Source organism: Mesoplodon mirus, assembly GCF_964341445.2.
Source record: "Mesoplodon mirus genome assembly, chromosome: 11".
Classification (NCBI taxonomy): domain Eukaryota; kingdom Metazoa; phylum Chordata; class Mammalia; order Artiodactyla; family Ziphiidae; genus Mesoplodon; species Mesoplodon mirus.
In genome coordinates this window covers 46,275,264-46,298,105 of record NC_138987.1, presented here as the reverse complement: position 1 = coordinate 46,298,105, position 22,842 = coordinate 46,275,264, and the positions used below count along the sequence as shown (strand labels likewise).

The 22,842-nt window shown below is 35.2% G+C and overlaps 1 protein-coding gene across 4 annotated transcripts in view; it reads left to right on the top strand.

Moving 5' to 3' along the window:
- The window catches only part of KIF21A (kinesin family member 21A), a 165,165-nt gene that overhangs the window by 120,647 nt on the left and 21,676 nt on the right, over positions 1–22,842 (top strand). For 2 of the 4 annotated variants that reach the window (XM_082634699.1, XM_082634698.1), the window contains exons 17-28: positions 1,720–1,788; positions 1,884–2,098; positions 2,243–2,396; positions 8,446–8,640; positions 9,061–9,162; positions 9,855–10,020; positions 10,500–10,520; positions 15,677–15,737; positions 16,112–16,166; positions 18,437–18,648; positions 21,022–21,129; positions 22,550–22,678. In XM_082634699.1, coding sequence (XP_082490825.1) covers positions 1,720–1,788; positions 1,884–2,098; positions 2,243–2,396; positions 8,446–8,640; positions 9,061–9,162; positions 9,855–10,020; positions 10,500–10,520; positions 15,677–15,737; positions 16,112–16,166; positions 18,437–18,648; positions 21,022–21,129; positions 22,550–22,678 — 1,487 coding nt within the window. The remainder of the gene's footprint in view (positions 1–1,719; positions 1,789–1,883; positions 2,099–2,242; positions 2,397–8,445; positions 8,641–9,060; positions 9,163–9,854; positions 10,021–10,499; positions 10,521–15,676; positions 15,738–16,111; positions 16,167–18,436; positions 18,649–21,021; positions 21,130–22,549; positions 22,679–22,842) is intronic. The other 2 variants (XM_082634700.1, XM_082634701.1) reach the window with 2 other exon arrangements.

The window sequence follows — 22,842 nt, the reverse complement described above, 5'->3', positions numbered from 1 at the left end:
ATTTTAGCATGTTTTCAAGGTTCATCCATGTTATAGCATGTATCAGTAGTTCATTCCTTTTTTTTTTTTTTTTTTTTTTTTTTTTTTTTTTTTTTGCGGTACGCGGGCCTCTCACTGTTCTGGCCTCTCCCGTTGCGGAGCACAGGCTCCGGACGTGCAGGCTCAGTGACCATGGCTTACGGGCCCAGCCGCTCCGCGGCATGTGGGATTTTCCCGGACCAGAGCACAAACCCGCGTCCCCTGCATCAGCAGGCAGACTCTCAACCACTGCGCCATCAGGGAAGCCCAGTAGTTTGTTCCTTTTTATGGCTGTATGTATAGAGTACATTTTGCTAATCCATTCTTCGATTGGCTGGCATTTAGGTTGTTTTGACTTTTGGGCTATTTATTTTGTTTTTAATGAAAACTTTTGAGTAACAGGAATAATTTCCTTATAATGTATGCTACCTATTTCTTTATTACTAATTCATATGATGTATAGAGAGATCAATATTGAACAATTAACTCCTGGGATTGAACTTTTGAATTTTATCCACAACATATGATATCTCTGTTCTGTTATAAAGATCTGAGGCTGGCTAATCACATACAAAGCTACCATTTCAGATGTTCTCCTACCTTTAATTTGTTGCTTTGTGTGCATATTCAACTCCTGTATATGTTGTTTCTTGCAATATTCAACTTTGAACACTTAGAGAACCAAATATGTTTGTACATCATACAAAAAAATATGAATGAGCTTGAGATTTGATTTTTAATATGAAGAAATTAAATGTAGTAAGAAGGTTAAAACTATAGGTTAATTTTAGTTTTTGATAGTTCATTTGAAAAAAGATTTATTAACTTTACTTCTATGTCTATTATTGTATAGGCAATTAAGATATGTCAGTGATAAGATAGATTCTTTTTCTCAAAGAATTCCCATCTGATAACATAAGAATGTGTATAAACTTGAGATGTATCATCTCTTTGAATTTGGGATACAGAATATGGAGAGTTATTTGTTACATCACAGAATTAAAGTCCTAGAAGAGACATTTGTGATCAAGGCTATCTGTGATCAAGACTATTGTGATCAAGATTATTTCCTAAATTATATCCCTAGAAAGTGGCTTAAAATAATTAATAATTAGTTGTCTTTATCATAGAGACTACCTAAAAAACAAATTGGTAGCCAGTTTGTTTTATTGTCCAACAATAAAACATTTATTTCCAATGTTATTTGGAAATAACATTTCCAAAGTTACTATAAAGTGCTAATACAATTAATATATATTCTCCCTATGTTTAAAATAGTTTATAACTACTGTATATATTATAAGATGCCTCTATTGAAAATATTCTAAACTATGTTTCTTCCTAATCACGCCTTAGCCAGCAACCAAAACAAAATGTCCTGCAAAACTGAAATGAGGCAATATTTGTAAAGCGTTTAGAAAAGTATTTGTATATAGTGAGCCCTATATTAGTGTTTGTTAAATAAAAGTATGTGTCACAGAGATAAGTTTTTATTTTCAGAGAGAAATGGCTATATAAGTATGCCTTTGTGTTTATTGGAATAAAATATCTGTATCTGTAGTAATGGGTGCAAGCTGTTAGCTCAGATACTGCTAAGAACCCTTACAGTTCCCAGTGGAATGGGGAAACATGTTAATGCAGGAGTAGGAAGCATTATATCTTTCAGTTTCCTATTTTAACTTATTCAATATTATTTTATAGCATCAACTTAGACTTCTAGAAGCCCAAAAAAGAAACCAAGAAGTGGTTCTTCGTCGCAAAACAGAAGAGGCAAGTTGACTATTTGGAGGAAACATTCTGGCTTTGAGATAAATGATGTATTTCTATAGACTAAGAGCATGAGTCAACCTCTATTCCTATTTCAGGTTACAGCTCTTCGTCGGCAAGTAAGGCCCATGTCAGATAAAGTGGCTGGGAAAGTCACTCGGAAGCTGAGCTCATCTGATACCCCTGTTCAGGACACTGGTTCCAGTGCAACCACCATAGAAACAGATGCATCAAGGGCTGGAGCCCAGCAGAAAATGAGAATTCCTGTGGCAAGAGTCCAGGCCTTACCAACACCCACGACAAATGGAACCAGGTCAACATGATTCTTCTGTTCCTCCTGACATAATCTTTGCATTACTGAATGTTGGACTTAAATGAAAAGCAGCTCATTATTTGGCAGTACATAATCAAATAAGCACATAAGTAACTATGTTTGTCTGTTTTTATATGATTCTAGAAAAAAATATCAGAGGAAAGGATTGACAGGCCGAATGTTTACTTCTAAGACAGCTCGCATGAAGTGGCAGCTTCTTGAACGCAGGGTCACAGACATCATCATGCAGAAAATGACTATTTCCAATATGGAGGCTGATATGAATAGGCTCCTCAAGGTGTGGAAAATAGAAAATAGATATGCTCTCCCTTAGCTGTTAATTTTTGTTTTCTAAATTTGTTCCCTGGGTAAATTGAATACTTGCCAAGTTTTTCTTTGTGGGGGGGGTTGCATTGTATGTGAATAGATGAATGCCATTTCTTTCTTTTTTTTAATTTATTTTTTTATAGAGCAGCTTCTTATTAGTCATCAGTTTTATACATATCAGTGTATACATGTCAATCACAATCGCCCAATTCATCACACGACCATCCCCACCCAACCCGTGACTTTCCCCCGTTGGTCTCCATGCATTTGTTCTCTACATCTGTGTCTCAACTTCTGCCCTGAAACCGGTTCATCTGTACCATTTTTTTGGTTTCTACATACATGCGTTAATATACGATATTTGTTTTTTTCTTTCTGACTTACTTCACTCTGTATGACAGTCTCTAGATCCATCCACGTCTCAACAAATGACCCAATTTCGTTCCTTTTTATAGCTGAGTAATATTCCATTGTGTATATGTACCACTACTTCTTTATCCATTCGTCTGTTAATGGGCATGTAGGTTGATTCCATGACCTGGCTATTGTAAATAGTGCTGCAATGAACATTGGGGTGCATGTATCTTTTTGAATTATGTTTTCTCTGGGTATATGCCCAGTAGTGGGATTGCTGGATCATATGGTAATTTTATTTTTGGTTTTTTAAGGAACCTCCATACTGTTCTCCATAGTGGCTGTATCAATTTACATTCCCACCAACAGTGCAAGAGGGTTCCCTTTTCTCCACACCCTCTCCAGTGTTTGTTGTTTGTAGATTTTCTGATGATGCCCATTCTAACTGGTGTGAGGTGATACATCATTGTAGTTTTGATTTGCATTTCTCTAATAATTAGTGATGTTGATCAGCTTTTCATGTGCTTCTTGGCCATCTGTATGTCTTCTTTGGAGAAATATCTATTTAGGTCTTCTGCCCATTTTTGGATTGGGTTGTTTCTTTCTTTAATATTGAGCTGCATGAGCTCTTTATATATTTTGGAGATTAATCCTTTGCCCGTTGATTCGTTTGCAAATATTTTCTCCCATTCTGAGGGCTGTCTTTTCGTCTTGTTTATGGTTTCCTTTGCTGTGCAAAAGCTATTTTTTTTTTTTTTTTTTTTTTTTTTTGCGGTACATGGGCCTCTCACTGTTGTGGCCTCTCCCGTTTCGGAGCACAGGCTCTGGACATGCAGGCTCAGCGGCCATGGCTCACGGGCCAAGCCGCTCTGTGGCATGTGGGATTTTCCAAGACCGGGGCAAGAACCTGTGTCCCCTGCATCGGCAGGCAGACTCTCAACCACTGGGCCACCAGGGAAGCCCTGTGCAAAAGCTTTTAAGTTTCATTAGGTCCCATTTGTTTATTTTTGTTTTTATTTCCATTACTCTAGGAAGTGGATCAAAAAAGATGTTGCTGTGATTTATGTCAAAGAGTGTTCTTCCTCTGTTTTCCTCTAAGAGTTTTATAGTGTCCAGTCTTACATTTAGGTCTCTAAGCCATTTTGAGTTTATTTTTGTGTATGGTTAGGGAGTGTTCTAATTTCATTCTTTTACGTGTAGCTGTCCAGTTTTCCCAGTGCCACTTATTGAAGAGACTGTCTTTTCACCATTTTATATCCTTGCCTCCTTTGTCATAGATTAGTTGACCATGGGCTCATGGGTTTATCTCTGGGCTTTCTATCTTGTTCCATTGATCTATGTTTCTGTTTTTGGGCCACTACCATTTGGTCTTGATTACTGTAGCTTTGTAGTATAGTCTGAAGTCAGGGAGTCTGATTCTTCCCGCTCCGTTTTTTTCCCTCAAGACTGCTTTGGCTATTCAGGGTCTTTTGTGTCTCCATACAACTATTAATATTCTTTGTTCTAGTTCTGTAAAAAATGCCATTGGTAATTTGATAGGGATTGCATTGAATCTGTAGATTGCTTTGGGTAGTATAGTCATTTTCACAATATTGATTCTTCCAATTCAAGAACATTGTATATCTCTCCATCTGTTGGTATCATCTTTAATTTCTTTCATCAGTGTCTTATAGTTTTCTGCATACAGGTCTTTTGTCTCCCTAGGTAGGTTTATTCCTAGGTATTTTATCCTTTTTGTTGTAATGGTAAATGGGAGTGTTTCCTTAATTTCTCTTTCAGATTTTTCATCATTAGTGTATAGGAATGGAAGAGATTTCTGTGCATTAATTTTGTATCCTGCAACTTTACCAAATTCATTGATTAGCTCTAGGAGTTTTCTGGTGGCATTTTTAGTATTCTGTATGTATAGTATCATGTCATCCGCAAACAGTGACAGTTTTACTTCTTCTTTTCCAATTTGTATTACTTTTATTTCTTTTTCTTCTCTGATTGCCATGGCTAGGACTTCCAAAACTATGTTGAATAATAGTGGTGAGAGTGGACATCCTTGTCTTGTTCCTGATCTTAGAGGAAATGCTTTCAGTTTTTCACCATTGAAAATGATATTTGCTGTTGGTTTCTCATATATGGCCTTTATTATGTTGAGGTAGGCTCCCTCTATGCCCACTTTCTGGAGAGTTTTTATCATAAATCCGTGTTGAATTTTGTCAAAAGCTTTTTTTCTGCATCTATTGAGATGATCATATGGTTTTTATTCTTCAATTTGTTAATATGGTGTATCACATTGATTGATTTGCGTATATTGAAGAATCCTTGCAACCCTGAGATAAATCCCACTTGATCATGGTGTATGATCCTTTTAATGTGTTGTTGGATTCTGTTTGCAAGTATTTTGTTGAGGATTTTTGCATCTATATTCATCAGTGATATTGGTCTGTAATTTTCTTTTTTTGTAGTATCTTTGTCTGGTTTTGATATCAGGGTGTTGGTGGCCTCATAGAATGAGTTTGGGAGTGTTCCTTCCTCTGCAATTTTTTGGAAGAGTTTGAGAAGGATGGGTGTTAACTCTTCTCTAAATGTTTGATAGAATTCACCTGTGAAGCCATCCGGTCCTGGACTTTTGTTTGTTAGAAGATTTTTTTTTTTTTTTTTGCGGTACACGGTCCTCTCACTGTTGTGGCCCCTCCCCTTGTGGAGCACAGGATCCGGACACACAGGCTCCACGGCCATGGCTCACGGGCCCAGCCGCTCTGCGGCATGTGGGATCTTCCCAGACCGGGGCACGAACCTGTGTCCCCTGCATCGGCAGGTGGACTCTCAACCACTGCACCACCAGGGAAGCCCTGTTGGAAGATTTTTTAATCACAGTTTCAATTTCATTAGTTGTGATTGGTCTGTTCATATTTTCTCTTTCTTCCTGGTTCAGTCTTGGCAAGGTATACCTTTCTAAGAATTTGTCCATTTCTTCCAGGTTGTCCATTTTATTGGCATAGAGTTGCGTGTAGTAGTCTCTTAGGATGCTTTGTATTTCTGCAGTGTCTGTTGTAACTTCTTCTTCATTTCTAATTTTATTGATTTGAGTCCTCTCCCTCTTTTTCTTGATGAGTCTGGCTAATGGTTTATCAATTTTGTTTATCTTCCCAAAGAACCAGCTTTTAGTTTTATTGATCTTTGCTATTGTTCTCTTTGTTTCATTTCATTGATTTCTGCTCTGATCTTTATGATTTCTTTCCTTCTGCTAACTTTGTGTTTTGTTTGTTCTTTTTGCTCTAGTTCCTTTAGGTGTAAGGTTAGATTGCTTACTTGAGATTTTTCTTGTTTCTTGAGGTAGGCTTGTATAGCTATAAATTTCCCTCTTAGAACTGCTTTTGCTGCATCCCATAGGTTTTGGATTGTTGTGTTTTCATTGTCATTTGTCTCTAGGTATTTTTTGATTTCCTCTTTGATTTCTTCAGTGATCTCTTGGTTATTTAGTAATGTATTATTTAGCCTCCATGTGTTTGTGTTTTTTACTTTTTTTTCCCTGTTATTCATTTCTAATCTCATAGTGTTGTGGTCAGAAAAGATGCTTGATATGATTTCAATTTTCTTAAATTTAGTGAGGCTTGACTTGTGACCCAAGATGTGATCTATCCTGGAGAATGTTCTGTGCACACTTGAGAAGAAAATTTAATCTGCTGTTTTTGGATGGAATGTCCTATAAATATCAGTTAAATCTGTCTGGTCTATTGTGTAATTTAAAGCTTCTCTTTCCTTTTTTGTTTTCATTTTGGATGATCTCTCCATTGGTGTAAGTGAGGTGTTAAAGTCCCCCACTATTATTGTGTTACTGTCGATTTCCTCTTTTATAGCTGTTAGCAGTTGCCTTATGTATTGAGGTGCTCCTATGTTGGGTGCATGTATATTTATAATTGTTATATCTTCTTCTATAATTGATCCCTTGACCATTATGTAGTGTCCTTCCTTGTCTATTGTAACATTCTTTATTTTAAAGTCTATTTTTTCTGATATGATTATTGCTACTCCAGCTTTCTTTTTATTTCCATTCGCTTGGAATATCTTTTTCCATCCCCTCGCTTTCAGTCTGTATGTGTCCCTAAATCTCAAGTGGGTCTCTTGTAGACAGCATACATATAGGTCTTGTTTTTGTATCCATTCAGCAAGCCTGTGTCTTTTGGTTGGAGCATTTAATCCATTCACGTTTAAGGTAATTATCGATATGTATGTTCCTATGATCATTTTCTTAATTGTTTTTGGTTTGTTTTTGTAGGTCCTTTTCTTGTCTTGTCTTTCCCACTTATAGAAGTTCCTTTAGCATTTGTGGTAGAGCTGGTTTTGTGGTGCTGAATTCTCTTAGCTTTTGCTTGACTGTAAAGCTTTTGATTTCTCCATCGAATCTGAATGAGATCCTTGCCATGTAGAGTAATCTTGGTTGTAGGTTCTTCCCTTTCCTCACTTTAAGTATATCATGCCACCCCCTTTTGGCTTGTCGTTGCTGCTGAGAAATCAGCTGTTAACCTTATGGGAGTTCCCTTGTATGTTATTTGTTGGTTTTCCCTTGCTGCTTTCAGCACTTTTTCTTTGTCTTTAATTTTTGCCAGTTTGATTACTGTGTGTCTTGGTGTGTTTCTCCTTGGGTTTATCCTATATGGGACTCTCTGTGCACCTGGACTTGGGTAGCTATTTCCTTTCCCACGTTAGGGAAGTTTTTGACTATAATCTCTTCAAATATTTTCTGTGGTCCTTTCTCTCTCTCTTCTCCTTCTTGGACCCCTATAATGTGAATGTTGTTGCATTTAATGTTGTCCCAGAGGTCTCTTAGGCTGTCTTCATTTCTTTTCATTCTTTTTTCTTTATTCTGTTCTGCAGCAGTGAAGTCCACCATTTTTTCTTCCAGGTCACTTATCTGTTCTTCTGCTTCAGTTATTCTGCTATTCATTCCTTCTAGTGTAGTTTTCATTTCAGTTATTGTATTGTTCATCTCTGTTTGTTTGTTCTTTAATTCTTCTAGTTCTTAGTTAAACATTTCTTGCATCTTCTCGATCTTTGCCTCCATTGTTTTTCCGAGGTCCTGGATCATCTTCACTATCATTATTCTGAATTCTTTTTGTGGAAGGTTGCCTATCTCCACTTCATTTAGTTGTTTTTCTGTGGTTTTAGCTTGTTCCTTCATCTGGTACATAGCCCTTTGCTTTTCATCTTGTCTGTCTTTCTGTGATTGTGGTTTTTGTTCCACAGGCTGCAGGATTGTAGTTCTTCTTGCTTCTGCTCTCTGCCCTCTGGTGGAAGAAGCTATCTCCATTTCTTTTTTTTTAATTGTGGTAAGATCAGATACCATGAGAGCTACCCTCTTAACACATTTTTAAATGTACAGCACAGTGTTGTTAGGTATAAGCACAATGTTGTAAAGAAGAGTTCTATAACTTACTCATCTTGCATAACTGAAACTTTATATCCACTGAACAGCAGATCCCATTTCCTCCTCCCCCCAGCCCTTGGTAGCCATCATTCTATTTACTGCTTCTATGAGTGTGACTATTTTAGTTTCCTCATATAAGTGGAATCCTGCAGTATTTGCCCTTCTGTTAACTCATTTCATTTGGCATAATATTCTCAAGGTCCTAGATGAAAATAATTTCTTAAAATCCAATCTGTTTTCTCAATAGCAAAGGGAAGAACTCACAAAAAGACGAGAGAAACTTTCAAAAAGAAGGGAAAAGATAGTCAAGGAAAATGGAGAGGGAGATAAAAATGTGGTTACCATCAATGAGGAGCTGGAGTCATTAACTGCTAATATAGATTATATCAATGACAGTATTTCTGAATGTCAAGCCAACATCATGCAGATGGAAGAAGCAAAGGTTTGTAACTAAAAAAATGTTTAATGACTTAATAAGAAGTATTTTTGTATTTTTTGTCATTAAAAACACTTTCAATTTTTATATGAAGAGATTTTCTATCTATGGTTTAATGTGATTCTTAGGTTTTGCATGTATACCACACCCTGCCTGCTTTCCATTTCTGTGCGTATTTTGTGATATTATTATTGTTTACACAAGACATATAATTTATTAATCAACCTTGAGTTCTTAACTGCTCAAATGTCTTGTCTTTTAAACTAGACCATATGTTTCTTGGAGTAGGGATCATATTTTATACTTTTCTGAGGAGTCACATTTGCTAATCCAATAATATCATATAAATGCATGAAACAATGGCTTTGTCTCTGTTAAATACGTTCAGCTCAAGGTAAGGATACATCATATGTTGGTTTGATGTAGGAAGAAGGAGAAACGTTGGATGTCACTGCAGTCATTAATGCTTGTACACTTACAGAAGCCAGATACCTGCTAGATCACTTCCTGTCAATGGGCATCAATAAGGTAAATTCTAACTACACTATTATTGAAAACCTAAGCTTTGGTTAATTCATTGCAGTTTTGCTTATCTTTCTCTAGTGACCCTTTCCTTTGTAATAAGGAGGACGATTCTTTTTAAATAGAAAGTGTTCCCTTTACCTTTCCTTAGAGTTAAGAAAACTCAGCAGTAGTTACATCAATTCCATTAGCTTCTCATCTATTGTAGTTGTGTATTAGAACAGGTAAACAACTTAAAGAATAAATAATTTCTTTTTCACTTTAACAAAGAAAAAGTTAAAAGAAAAATCTCTTAGGGTGCTCAAAAAAAAATCAGAAAGGAAAAAATACAGTTGCACTCTCCTTATCTTCAGAAACTTCTGCCTAAATGTTAAAGGTGATAATTTCTGACTCACCTTTTTTCCCACGTTGAGACTGTGCTAGACCTTTAATGGTTTGTTCTCTCACTTAATCCTCACAATGTGGAAGGAAGTAAGAATTATTCATATCATTTGAATATTTGGAAACTGAGAATTGGGAAGATAAGGTAACTTGCTCAGGGTCAATGAGCTTGCAAGTGCAGGAGCTGGGATGAATTGAGATCTATTTAATGTCAAAGTCCATACATCATATGCATTTGCTATATGATACAGATCTTTGTGTGGTAGATTCTGTTTTGTATGATCTAAGATAATTTTTTTTGGGGGGGGTTGTTATAGGGTCTTCAGGCTGCCCAGAAAGAAGCTCAAATTAAAGTACTTGAAGGTCGGCTTAAACAAACTGAAATAACCAGTGCTACACAAAACCAGCTCTTATTCCATATGTTGAAAGAGAAAGCAGAATTAAATCCTGAGCTAGATGCTTTACTAGGTCATGCTTTACAAGGTAATTTGGATTAAATTTTAGTTAAATAAATTGCATGGTAACTTTGCTCTTTGAGTATGCTATACACTACCCTTTTTCCCTATAGCTTGACTGAATAGATGCTATATTTATGCTTTTGATAATTATTCCTGCTTTAATTTGCATGTATAAATTTTGGGGGATGTAATTATTGTCATTGCAATAAATGATTAGCAACTTAAAAAGGCTTACTTAGCATTATTAAGCAATTAGTTTTTATGAATAAATAAGATCAACCATGCTTCTGAATTGGTTGTTTAAATTACTTAAAGTATTAACCAAGTTTCATTACTTTATATATCTAACTGCCTTAAAAAATAAATTTATAAGTGTTTGCTATGGCATCTATTCTACATATCTTATAAATGATACATAATCTTGTTTTATATGAGAGTTCTTAACATTGGATTTGTTTTGATTGGAGTATTGCTTTTTGTTTCCTTTTGCTGTTATTTACACAGATCTAGATAGCGTACCATTAGGTAAGTATGTTTAGCTTTCTGTGTACCCTACAGCTGCATGAATTACTAATTGTTCATGTACACTAATTGTGGTACATCTTATTTAAAAATTTTTTATTGACAGTGAGCTGGTTTTTGCATGATCTTTTATGAAATGTATCTGTGACCACAAACATACTAAGTCTTTTGTCTTTCTTACACATTTCCTGATTTTTAAGTTCTTAGATGTTTAAAGAAGTATGTTTATTTTTCTATTTTATTATTTGAACTCCAGATTTGGTTCCAATTTCATAAGCCCCTCTTTCTTGTAGGAAAAAATGGTACATATATTCCTTTTTAATTTTTAAATCTATCTGTTAACTTGAATCTGTTGTTTTACCCTCATAAATAACTTTCAGTGTTATTTATCTTTTATATATATTTGTCTTTGGTTTATATTTGCTAGATTCTCAACTGTTCTTAAGTTTTATAAAATTAAGCCACGTATATTTTAATATTGTAAATTGAATAAAACTATCCAAAGGATTTTATATGAACAGATTAAAACATTATTTATAATTATAATATTTTCAAGTTGGAGCTTTAGATATCACTGAGTATTGAGATTTTCGACATTTTCCCTTGCCACTACAACATTCATGTGAACTATACCCACTCATGAGTAATATCTATACTCCTCCTAGTGGTTATATACATGAAGGATCAGGAGTATCAGTGTAATTTTATTGCAATTTTCTTGAATGATTATTTTGGAGCAGTTTTTATTTAAAATTATTTCAAAATCTGATCTTAACTTTTTCTTTCTAATGACGCAGCTGTCAAAATTTTCTAATATTTATACTTGATGGAGAGGAATGTAACTGAAAGATTAAATGTAATTTCCTCTCTGGGTTATTAAAGTAAACATAACCTATGAATCTGAATTTATTTTAAACGATGCAAATAAAATACATGAGCTATTTGATTTTTGATTTTTTTTTTTTTTGCGGTACGCGGGCCTCTCACTGTTGTGGCCTCTCCCATTGCGGAGCACAGGCTCCGGACACGCAGGCTCAGCGGTCATGGCCCACGGGCCTAGCCGTTCCACGGCATGTGGGATCTTCCCGGACCGGGGCATGAACCCATGTCCCCTGCATCGGCAGATGGACTCTCAACCACTGCGCCACCAGGGAAGCCCTATTTGATTTTTTTAGACGTTTACCCTGTGTGTTAAATCTCAAAATAGTATTTCCTTGAGATCAATTCCATAATACAGATATAGACAGGCTACAACTTTTATCCTGCTCAAGCTGTAACAAAGACAGGTAGAAAAAGGATTGGTTATATTAAGGAACCATGTTAGGCTGCCCAAATTTCTGAATTATAACCAGAATTTTTGCCATTCCATGTGTTACTAAGCATGTTTCTTTTCCTCTTCCTCCTCCTTCCTCTTGTTCTTCTCCCCCTCCTCCTCCTCTGACTTTTCTTTGTTCTTCTTCATCTTAATGGCTCAATTTATAGTAATAAGTAAATTCTTATTTAAGTCCATTAGCTCTTTTAACTTGGAAGAAAAATGCAATGCCCTCTTTGATGTCCTTTAGCACAGAAAATATTAAACTGCTATTTGATGTGCATTGTTACTTTTTCACAGCTTTCAAACAACTTTCAATTATCTGTAGCTTAAAGAAGGGTCAAAAGCAGAAAGGGGAAAGACATTCAGCTGATATAACCTGTGACTCATGGCATAAATTTTCCCTAAGGCCATAATCTAGACCAGAGGTGCTTGGAAGAAAAGCACAGAAGGAGGAAAACATGGAAATTAAATACACAGAAACTAGACGGTCATATTATATTCATTGCTTTAAAAAATATTTACTTAGTTTCAATTTATCTCAACTTTGGGCTGGGTGCTGGGATTCAAAGATAAATAAGACACAGAATCTTGCCCTCATGGACTTGATACCTTGCTGAGGGTGACAGACCATGAACAGATTATGATACATTACAGAGAGGGCAGAGATTGAGATATGTACAGGGAATTATGGGAACACAGAATGGGGCTACCCAACAAGAATGAAGGAGTTGATGAAGGCCTTCTGGAGGGGGTGAAATTTGAGCTGAAACATAAATGAAGAAAAAGATTTAGCCAGGCAAGAGACAAGGTGGAAAGGGGCTAGGCAGAAGAGTCACTCTGAGCAGGGAGTAAGTTAAAAGTTGGACATTTAGCCAAAATGTTGTATGCATGAGGACTTCAAACAGGTTGGTGCTCTGGAGCAACAAGTATGTGGTATAGGATGATGAACATAAGGCTAGAGGGGGAGCAAAGGCCGGTACTCCATGCTAATAGGCTTGTACTGTTGTAGCCTTTGAAGAACATCTTTATTTTCCCCTTCTTTTTTCCCTACCTATATTGGTGTTCCTAGGATCTTTCCCTATGTTTGGAGATTTGCTAGAAGACTCAGGGGGCTCAGCATTTAGTTATATTCATGGCAAAGATTCATGAAAGCAATGTATGAAGGATACACAACAAGATTGTAAAGGAAAATGACGCAGATGGAGTCAGGAGGAATCCATGTCCAAGCTGCCTTATGCTCTCTCCCTCCCAGGAAACATCACACAGAATGCACTTTTCCCCCTGGAATGAAAATGCAACAACATGTGTGCATAGTTTACACCCAAGGAAGTCCATTAGACACTCAGCACCTGAGGTTTTTACTGGGAACTAGTCACATAGGCACGCTTTGTCTAGTATATACCAGAATTTCAGACTCCAGAAGGAAAGCAGGAGTTCTCAGCATAAGCCATATTGTTTGCACAAATGTTCTAGGTATAATGCCCTTCCCTCACTAGTTAGCTGATGACTAGGGATACTCTGAGAGCCAAGTTTCAGACGACAGATGAAGTCCAACCTTGCAAGGAGGCCTTTCTAAAGATAGTAGTCTCTGGGCTGCTATGTTAACTCTTTTCCGTACACTACATATACACACACACACACACACACACATATACATACATATATACATATCTATATACCTATATAAACTTTAAAAAAGACTTTAATAGTAACTGTTTTGTTAACTTCTAGTGATGTGAGATTATGCAGCTGTGTACCGATATGTATGAACTTTAAAGCATTTCGCAGTTTTAACTCTCTGCTTTTAGCTTTAATGCTCAGTGATGAGAAAAGAAGCTGGTGTTGGGCTGGAATTATGTTCTTAGAGTTGAGAGTAGAGCAGTGAGGTGATGGCATGTCCTGCTGCCCAGATGGCTGTAGTGCTCCAGACAAAGCTCAGTCCTGAAGAGGTGTCTAATTTGGTGAATGTCTGGGTGGAGGGTTGTATCCTCTGGCTAGATTGGTTATGTCAAACTGTAATTATCTCTAAATAAGGCATATATGCATATGCAGGAGCTAAGTAGTTTTTACTGAGCACTCATATGATGTTTAATATACTAACTTTTTTCATCACTCCCTACAAAAAAATTACTAGTCAATCTTAGCCTGCTTTTTATACATGGAAAAATAAAGACTAGATTTGTCATTTCTTTACATTTTCTATGTTATTGACTAATTCAGTCACCTTAGCACTCAATTATCCTTTCTGTGAAGCACATCTTCCAGCCTGCAAGCGTGGGCTTTGAGATACACATTGCCTTCAAGACCACCATTTTGCTCATTTCAGAAAGTAAACTCCCTTTGTGTGGGTCCTAGATGGGCTCCATTTAAGATAATGCTATCAAGTATTACTGAATTTCTATTGAAGTGTCTGCTAAACAGTGAGGAAGAATGGGAGCATCTGAGAAAGGAATTAGTTGATTTATGAGCATAATCCACCTGTATGATATAAAAGTAAAAGTTAGAGGGGGATGAATGCTGTATATTTTTCATTGACATATATATAATTATTTTTTAATATTTTATTTATTTATTTTCCTTATTTTTTTGGCTGCATCGGGTCTTAGTTGCAGCACACGGGATCTTTGTTGAGACACAAGTGATCTTTTCATTACGGTGCACGGTCTGCTTGGGTTTCTCTCTAGTTGCAGCGCCTGGGCTTCTCTAGTTGTGGTGTGTGGGTTTTCTCTCTCTAGTTGTGGCACACGGGCTCCAGGGCACGTGGGCTCTGTAGTTGTGGTGCGTGGGTTCCAGAGCACATGAGCTCTATAGTTTGCGGCAGGCAGGCTCTCTTGTTGAGGCGCACGAGCTTGGTAGTTGTGGCGCATGGGCTTAGTTGCCCTGCGGCATGTGGGATCTTAGTTCCCTGACCAGGGATCAAACCCACATCCCCTGCATTGGAAGGCGGATTTTTTACCACTGGACCATGAGGGAAGTCCCCAACGTATATATTGTTGATAATATTGCCCTTAGTTTTGTGGAATGGCTTTATAATAAAATGTATACGTTTTGAAAACTTGCACCTGTGTTAGGGGCTCACTGACATTTTAAATAATTTACTTTCAGTGGCTGTTTTATTTACTGACTTCCTACTAGTTTTATATGTTTGCTTTTTCCTCTCTTTTCATTAGTGTTCTACAGTTGTTCTGAAATAGCAGTGGTTTGTTTGTATTTATCTACAAAACTGTTGCATGGAAACCTGTAGTTTTAGTCTTTTATGTATATGTGAATGAGCTGCATGCTGATATGTAACTCCTGAACACCTTCACACACAAACATGCTCTCTCTCTACTTGAAAACAAAAATAAAAATAAAGGAAAATATTTAAGTTGGAATACTGATAACGTACAACAACTATGTTTATACCTATGTAGTTTTTGAAGTTGGCTTAGTACATTAAAGGGAGCGCATGCAGCATTTATTTTAATCTTGTGTTTTACTTAGTGGTTTTTCATACATGGGATAAATGGATGGTGTGGGATAAATACATACTCTGAAAAATATATAAATAATTATACATACTCTGATAAATACATGATCTCATTTCCATCCTGTGAATGCTGTTCTTTGTTTTATCATTCAACTCATAGCTTTCCTATTTTGAACATATTTTTCTCATCCTAGGACATATAATAAAAGGAGTTTCTTAGAAATATTTTTTTACATTTCTAATTTGATTCAGTTACTAAAACCAAAGTGCCCATATTGAGAGAACTTGGGCTGATGCTTATTATAGCATAGGGATTACAGTCATCATTCAAATTTTGACATGTGGATAATACTTATATTTTGGACATTTTTTTAGAAAATATAGAGGACAGCACTGATGAGGATCTACCTTTAAACAGCCCAGGATCAGAAGGAAGGTAAGAGAGGCTTTAGAAACTTAATAGATTTGATTTATTTCTGTAATATTTTTAATACTTTTATCCTGTGCATCAAAGAATTACCATAAAACAAATAATTTTGGATTTTATGGCTAAGTGAAGAGAACTAGAAACAGTAATATGGAAGCCAAACTAAGTAATGTTTAACCATCCAAAACTTTAAAATAAAAATACTGGGATATTTAAGGAAGGAAAATAGACTATTTTAATTAGTTTATTTTGATTTTAAATATTGTCTTTCTGTGTTTTCTGTAGGCATATAAATTTTTTTCCATACTTGTACTCATTAGAGGACATACAGTTTTCTATAAGTTCCCTTTTAATCATGTGGTTAATTACTTATTTGCACATAGCTCACTCTCTTCAGACCTTATGAAGCTTTGTGGTGAAGTGAAACCTAAAAACAAGGTAAGGAGAATTGAAAATACCAGGTAAACATTTTTTCTGCTGTTCTTTATTGTCACTATTAATCACATAGGCCTCAGGTTTGACTCTTAATAGGTCAGCAAGTAGGCATGCTTTTACCAAAGATTTCATGTGTAAGAAATTTACTTCTTTATCATATTCCCCCTTGAAAAAAAAATTATATTGAAAAATTGCTCCTTTGTGGAACTTGTAATTTACTGTATTCTTGTACTTTTTCTACTAGATAAGATATGATTATGGGAAACAATCCTTAAAAATAATTTAGATTGACAGGAGATTTTTGAAATTTTAACATTCTAGTATGTCCTTAAGTATTCTATATTTATTTTGTCTAACTGTGTCTTGAAGTGGTTTGAATAGGCCAACTCTTAATCATCGTTTTATATTGAAAATTGATGCTATAATGTATATTTGTGAAGCTTAAAGAAATAAAGGATACATACTGTTAAATGTGTAAGAAACACATGGTATATGTCAGATTGAGTGTTGGTAACATTTGATACTAGATGAATTAACTAACTATCTTAATATGTTTGAAAACAAAGAATTCTTGCAGTGCTTAGTAAATATTTGTTGAATGAATGGATGAAATCAGGACTCAAAAGAATAGTACTGTGCTAATGGACAGGATGGATTTAAGGCCCACAGTGGTTAGCCAGGTAATATAAATGAGTAATTTGGCTGAATGTAAGGTAATTAATAGGGATCATTATGATTACCTGAAGTGGACATGCTCCATCTAAAGCAAATAGCCACCACTCAACTACTGCTTATTTTTGCCATGATGGAATATGGGCCTAAGGCTACCAGATCCTCAACTTTTTAAAGAGAAGCTTTAAATATGGAATTTAATGGAGAATTTTCTTATCTTTAAAATACTGGGCTAGCCAACTGAAAAACGTCTCCAGTCTTTATGTATGGTCCTTGAACTACTGGCTTGGTGACATGTGGTTTGTGTTTTATTATTCTAATTGACTAAGTAGAAGTTACCCAAACTCAAAGAAAACATTCTAGTATAGTTTGGATCCAGTCTTAAGTGGAGGAGAGAATCTCCTAAGGTAACTTGGTCTTTCAGGCCTTGTGAAAGCCAGAGAGAAATGTGAAGTGGTAGCCTAAAGGTCATCTCCTAAAAAAAACCACTGTGGTTTGGAATTACCAAGAAAATGACTCAATTTGCAGTAGGGAGAACTGACAGGGTAAAAGGTTGGCCTGCAGGGCTTTCTCTTTCCAAAAGTTTTCTGGTATTATCTACCACTCCTTTTGAGCTGCAAAGATGCCTAAAAGGTTCTCATATTATTTATTTTTCACTCATTGAAAAAGTGAAGTTGAGTATATATATTAAATAGGTATTTACCAGCACTATGTTAAATGCAGGGGATACAAAGTTGAATAAAACAGGTTGTCTGCCCTTTAGAGGTTTCTAATCTGGTAAACACCTTGATTATCTGTTAATACTTTAGCGATAGCAGCCAACTCTAAGCATTAACAACAAGGTAGTCCCATTGGTTTTTCAGGAGTATGGAAGGGAATGCTTATGGTAAATTTAGATTCTAGGAAAATAACCTTCACCTGCCTCACCATGCTGCCAAAAGCTGGTATGGACTTGTGGTAGATATCCAGCAGGCAGATTAAACACCCAGTTAAAGCATCAGGGGGGCAGGGTCATAAAAAAGGAGAAACAGATGTAAAAATTGATAGTAAAATGAAATTAAAATTTATATTAAATAAATCATCTAAGCCTGGGAAACATCAGAATTTAGTTGAATGTCCCTGCAACTATCTTTTGGTTTAATTTCTTTCTTCTTTCTTTCTTTCTTTTTTTTTTTTTTTTTAATGATATGTTGAAGGAGCTGGTGATGAATGGCAGGATAGCACAATAATATTGGAGGCAGATTGCCTGGTTTTGAATCTGGCTTTGCCACTTATTAGCTGTGTGACTTTGGACTTTTAACTTCTCTGTGCCTCAGTTCTCTCATCTGTGAATTGGGATAATGATAGTATATACTAATATAGTAAAATATTTAGAACAACTTCTGGCATACAATAGAAACGTTGGCTATTATTATGGCCTCTAAAGGTCTTATCTGGCTGTAGCTCTGGCTTGTCACTATCTTACGTGTTATGTTTGACACACTTGCTAGGAAAAGACACGCTAAATGTTTTACCTATTTCAAACTAATATTAAGTATCGCCTAATCATCTTCCCTGCGAAAATTTGCACATGATTGTTTTTCCTTCCATTCTCTGACTAGGCCCGAAGGAGAACCACTACTCAAATGGAATTGCTGTATGCAGATAGCAGTGAACTAGCTTCAGACACTAGTACAGGAGATGCCTCCTTGCCTGGCCCTCTTACACCTGTTGCAGAAGGGCAAGAGATTGGAATGAATACAGAGACAAGTACTTCTGCTAGGGAAAAAGAGCTCCCTCCCCCATCTGGCTTCCCTTCTAAGATAGGCAGCATGTAAGTCTGGCCCAGCTATACTAACTTCCTTTCTTTTGGCTTTCTTTTTTTTTTTTTTAAATGCATGTTGCTAATTTCTTACTTCTATTTTTAAAAATTTATGTAAATAAGATCTCTAGTTTTCAAAGTAATTTCTGTTAGGTGTTGTGTCTCCTAATATTTGGACATTCAAAATAATTTAAATGAGATGTTCTTTGTTGAATTGCTTTGTCTTATTTCTAAGTTTTAGGGTCTTTCTTAAAGATTATAATTTTTATAAAGGCTGAGTTGTGAATTACAGACAAAATTTATTTAGAAACACCTAAACTAGATTAAAGTTATACCTATAAAACCATTATATAAAGCAGAAGCTTTAAAAATTCTTAAATTTACTCTAAATTACATTATATCCTAGTTCTAAGAGCCTGGTCAAGATAGTAAACTTTTGCTGACACTTTTAAAGAAAAATACAAATATCAGTTACAAATAATACATTTTGAATTTTCCTAATTCTTTGCCTTGAAGCACATTGCATGTCTGGGATGAGTGTACACACAAAGTATAAATATTGTATTATTAAAGGTTTGAAGGAGGAAATATTACCTCTCCTCTCTATGGTAATCTTAACAAAAAACATTCCATTCAAAACAAATCTTATTTAGAAATTTTTCATTATTATCTTGAGAACAAAGATTTCCCTACACAGGCCAGTGTGTGTTTGTGTGTGTGTGTGTGTGTGTGTGTGTGTGTTTTGTTAGTTATATTAAAATTACATAAGTCATTCACTGGTAAAGATTTTTAATGGCTTTTTTCCAAACTACCTCTCACATGTGATCTAGCAAATGATCTATTGAATGAACACATCATTGCATTGGGAAATATTGCCAAAAAATGGTTCATACTATATGACTCTGTAAATAATAAAATATAACAAACTCCCCACCCTAACGTGAACATCTGTTTCCCATAACTTTCTTCATCTTATAAAGATATTTTCACTGTCTTCCATTCAGTAAGCCCGTCTGCTACCTTTAGTTCCAAAATTAGTTTCAATGACAGAACTGTCTTGCATGTGCTTGAGGTGACTTATGTAATTAACTATTAGATTTGCTCTTAGAGATTGCTAACCAGCATAGCTTATGGCTTCAGTGCTTTTTTGATAAGATAACAGTAGAAGAAATGCTTTTGGTGAAGGTAGTGATATAGAACTGAGAACAGATTTTAGAGACTCGTATGTGTTCAGCATTTAGTCTATCAGATGAATAGAGACTTTTGGAACTTCAAGACTAAATCTATGACCTGGAATCCAGAATTCAGGTAATACCTTCTTTTTGCCCTTTTGTTTTTCATTTTAAAAATGTATCATTCATGACAGGTTGTAGAAAATGTCTTTTAGACACTGTCTCTTCACATGACTTATTATCAAGTTTTCATAAATTAAGATGCTTGTGTAATTCTGTACAAATATAAAAGTTGGTCATGTGCTTGGTGCAGTAACTCTTATATCCCATTACTACATGACTTCCATTGCATAAAGTAAAAGAATTTACTCAAGTGGGCCTTATGATTTAAATGATGCAGAACTTCGAAAATGTGATTTCCTTTAATTAGAAAAATCAGGCACGTGAAGTTTAATTATGTTTAGTTTTCACTTTCAAATAGGAATCATTGTAAGCCCATTCTGGGGATCCTGCTTGCTAATTCCTTAGTGGTTTTTTTCCTTATTAATAAAACTAGTCAAGGATAGCAAAAAATTCATTTTTTTCAATTAAAGTTCGTTACCACTGTACACAAAAATCAGTCTTAAATTGTTAATTACATAGCCACTATTGAACATTTAAAGTCTATAATAAAACAAAAATATTTTTAGTACTAAAATAGATATAGCTAACTAATACTTAAATACTAGGTAAGTAAAATGATTATAGTTTTTTGTGATTACCTGTAGTATTCTTTTGTGACTGTGTAAATATTAATTCCTTTAATCTCATTGTTTCTCATATTCTGATATTCTAATATTTTTGTTCTTGCAAAACTGTAAAGACATTTTTTCTTCAACTGAAGCAATTCTAATCAAACTTAAACACTTAATGTTTAAAATTAAAAAATTATTTTAGCTATTTGGCAGTATAGCATTGATGTTTACATTCAAAGATAATGGGCATGTATGTATTTGACAAAATTGCCAATTTAAAAATTAAATATATAGTTATCAAGCTCCCATTAATTAAAATAACTCATGTGATATTTTCCTGTCCTAGTTCTATTTCTTATTTCCAAATAATCTTTCTCAAGTTCCAGTTATTAATCTATTAAAAATTTAGGTTGACTATCTGCCAAAGTTATATGTATATATTTAAAATTAGATGATTATAGAACCTTTCTCTCTCTTAGTTCCAGACAGTCATCTGTATCAGAAAAAAAGCTACCAGAGCCTTCCCCTGTAACAAGGAGAAAGGCATATGAGAAAGGGGAAAAATCAAAGGTCAAGGAACAAAAACAGTAAGTTACCCATGCTTTTTATCTACTAGATTGTATAAAATGTCTGATGCACTTAGAAGCTAAAGCACAATAGCAAAATTATTTTCCATATTCAGACTGACTCTGGGATTGTGAGTGATTTGACTAATCAGGACAATCAAGTCCACTGTTGGCTTGTATAAGTAGTCTAACTTTCTTGGTAACACATACCTGTAAATAAATTTGAGCACTTGTCCCCATTCATATAGTCTGATTTATTTTTCAATTATTTGTGCATATCATTTTGGAGTTAATATACCTTTGAAGAGAGGTTTATTAAAACTACAATTCAAATAGTCTTCTAGAAAGTTTTGAAATTAATTTTGACTGTCATCTGATAAAACTGACATTGATTTCACCTCTTTAAAGTGGTTAACAAAAATCTAGTGTTAGAAGATGTGTGATTTGTGCCATTTTCTTGCTGTTCTTTTATGTTTAAATTGGTATTATCCTTAATTTTTTTGTTGTTGAAATATTTTAAAAGCTATTTGTGTGTTTTGTGAGGGTTGGTTTACTTAATAGTACACAATATAATCTGATGGTCCACGTACGTGGGCATTTATAAATTGCAACACCACAACACACAGAGTTATTAATGGGTTAGAGCCACTGTCACCTTTCTACCCTGTGGCACACTGAGATCTCCCTCAGGTCTCTTAAGGAGCTGCATATGGCAGGTCGATCTCTGACATGCTCTTGAGTAGGAATATCAATGCTAACCTATATTTAAGTATTGGTAAAGACAATTTATTTAACATAAAAATAATTATGAAAGAAGTTTTCATATATTTTCTGTACCCAAGTGGATGATCTTATACCATCCTCCTCCCTTGTACCAACATGCACACTCTCTACTTTGACCACCGGTTTAGCTGACGTGAATGTCATGGAAGTTGCTCTTCTAATCATCCTTGATTCCTGTATTTAAAGATGTAATTTACCTGTTTCTACTGAATCGAATGTCTTAAGAATAAGCAGGAGATAGGGGATGGAGCAAATAAGTAATTTAAAAATAAATGAATGAATCAATTGAATAGGCAAATTCCTCTTAAACTCTCAGGGTCTGTTTCCTCATCTGTAAAGTGAACAACTTGCTCTCAACTCTAAAATTGTATAATTTTAAATTTGGCTTCCTTTATTTATACTGACTTTAGATTTTAGCAGACAGAACTTTTTCTTTAGTGCCATCTTGTGGCCAAGGTAACAAGATTCAGTGGAAAAATAATTTTAATTAAATTCTTCAGAGTGCATTTCATCTTCTAAAAAAGGAACAGAGGAAGAAAGGAAGCAAGGAAGGAATTGTATAATGAAAAGCTTTTATTAAAAAACATGTTTCTTACAACATTTCTAACAAATCAAAGCCAATTAAAGCCACCTATTTAATGTTCTTTTTTTCTTGTAGCTCAGATTCTGGAACCTCAGAGGCTAGTCTTTCACCTCCTTCTTCCCCACCAAGCCGGCCCCGTAATGAACTGAATGTTTTTAATCGTCTTACTGTTTCTCAGGGAAACACATCAGTTCAGCAGGATAAGTAAGTCATTATGTAAAAGAGCCCCAATTATTCATTATAATATTCTGAACCTTTCAATACAGTCTGTAGAAAACATTTAGCCTTCTCTCTGTGTGAGAGATGGAGTCTGACTTGTGAACTCTTGCCATATTTCATGTGTTTTTCCAATGGGAAATGAACCATAT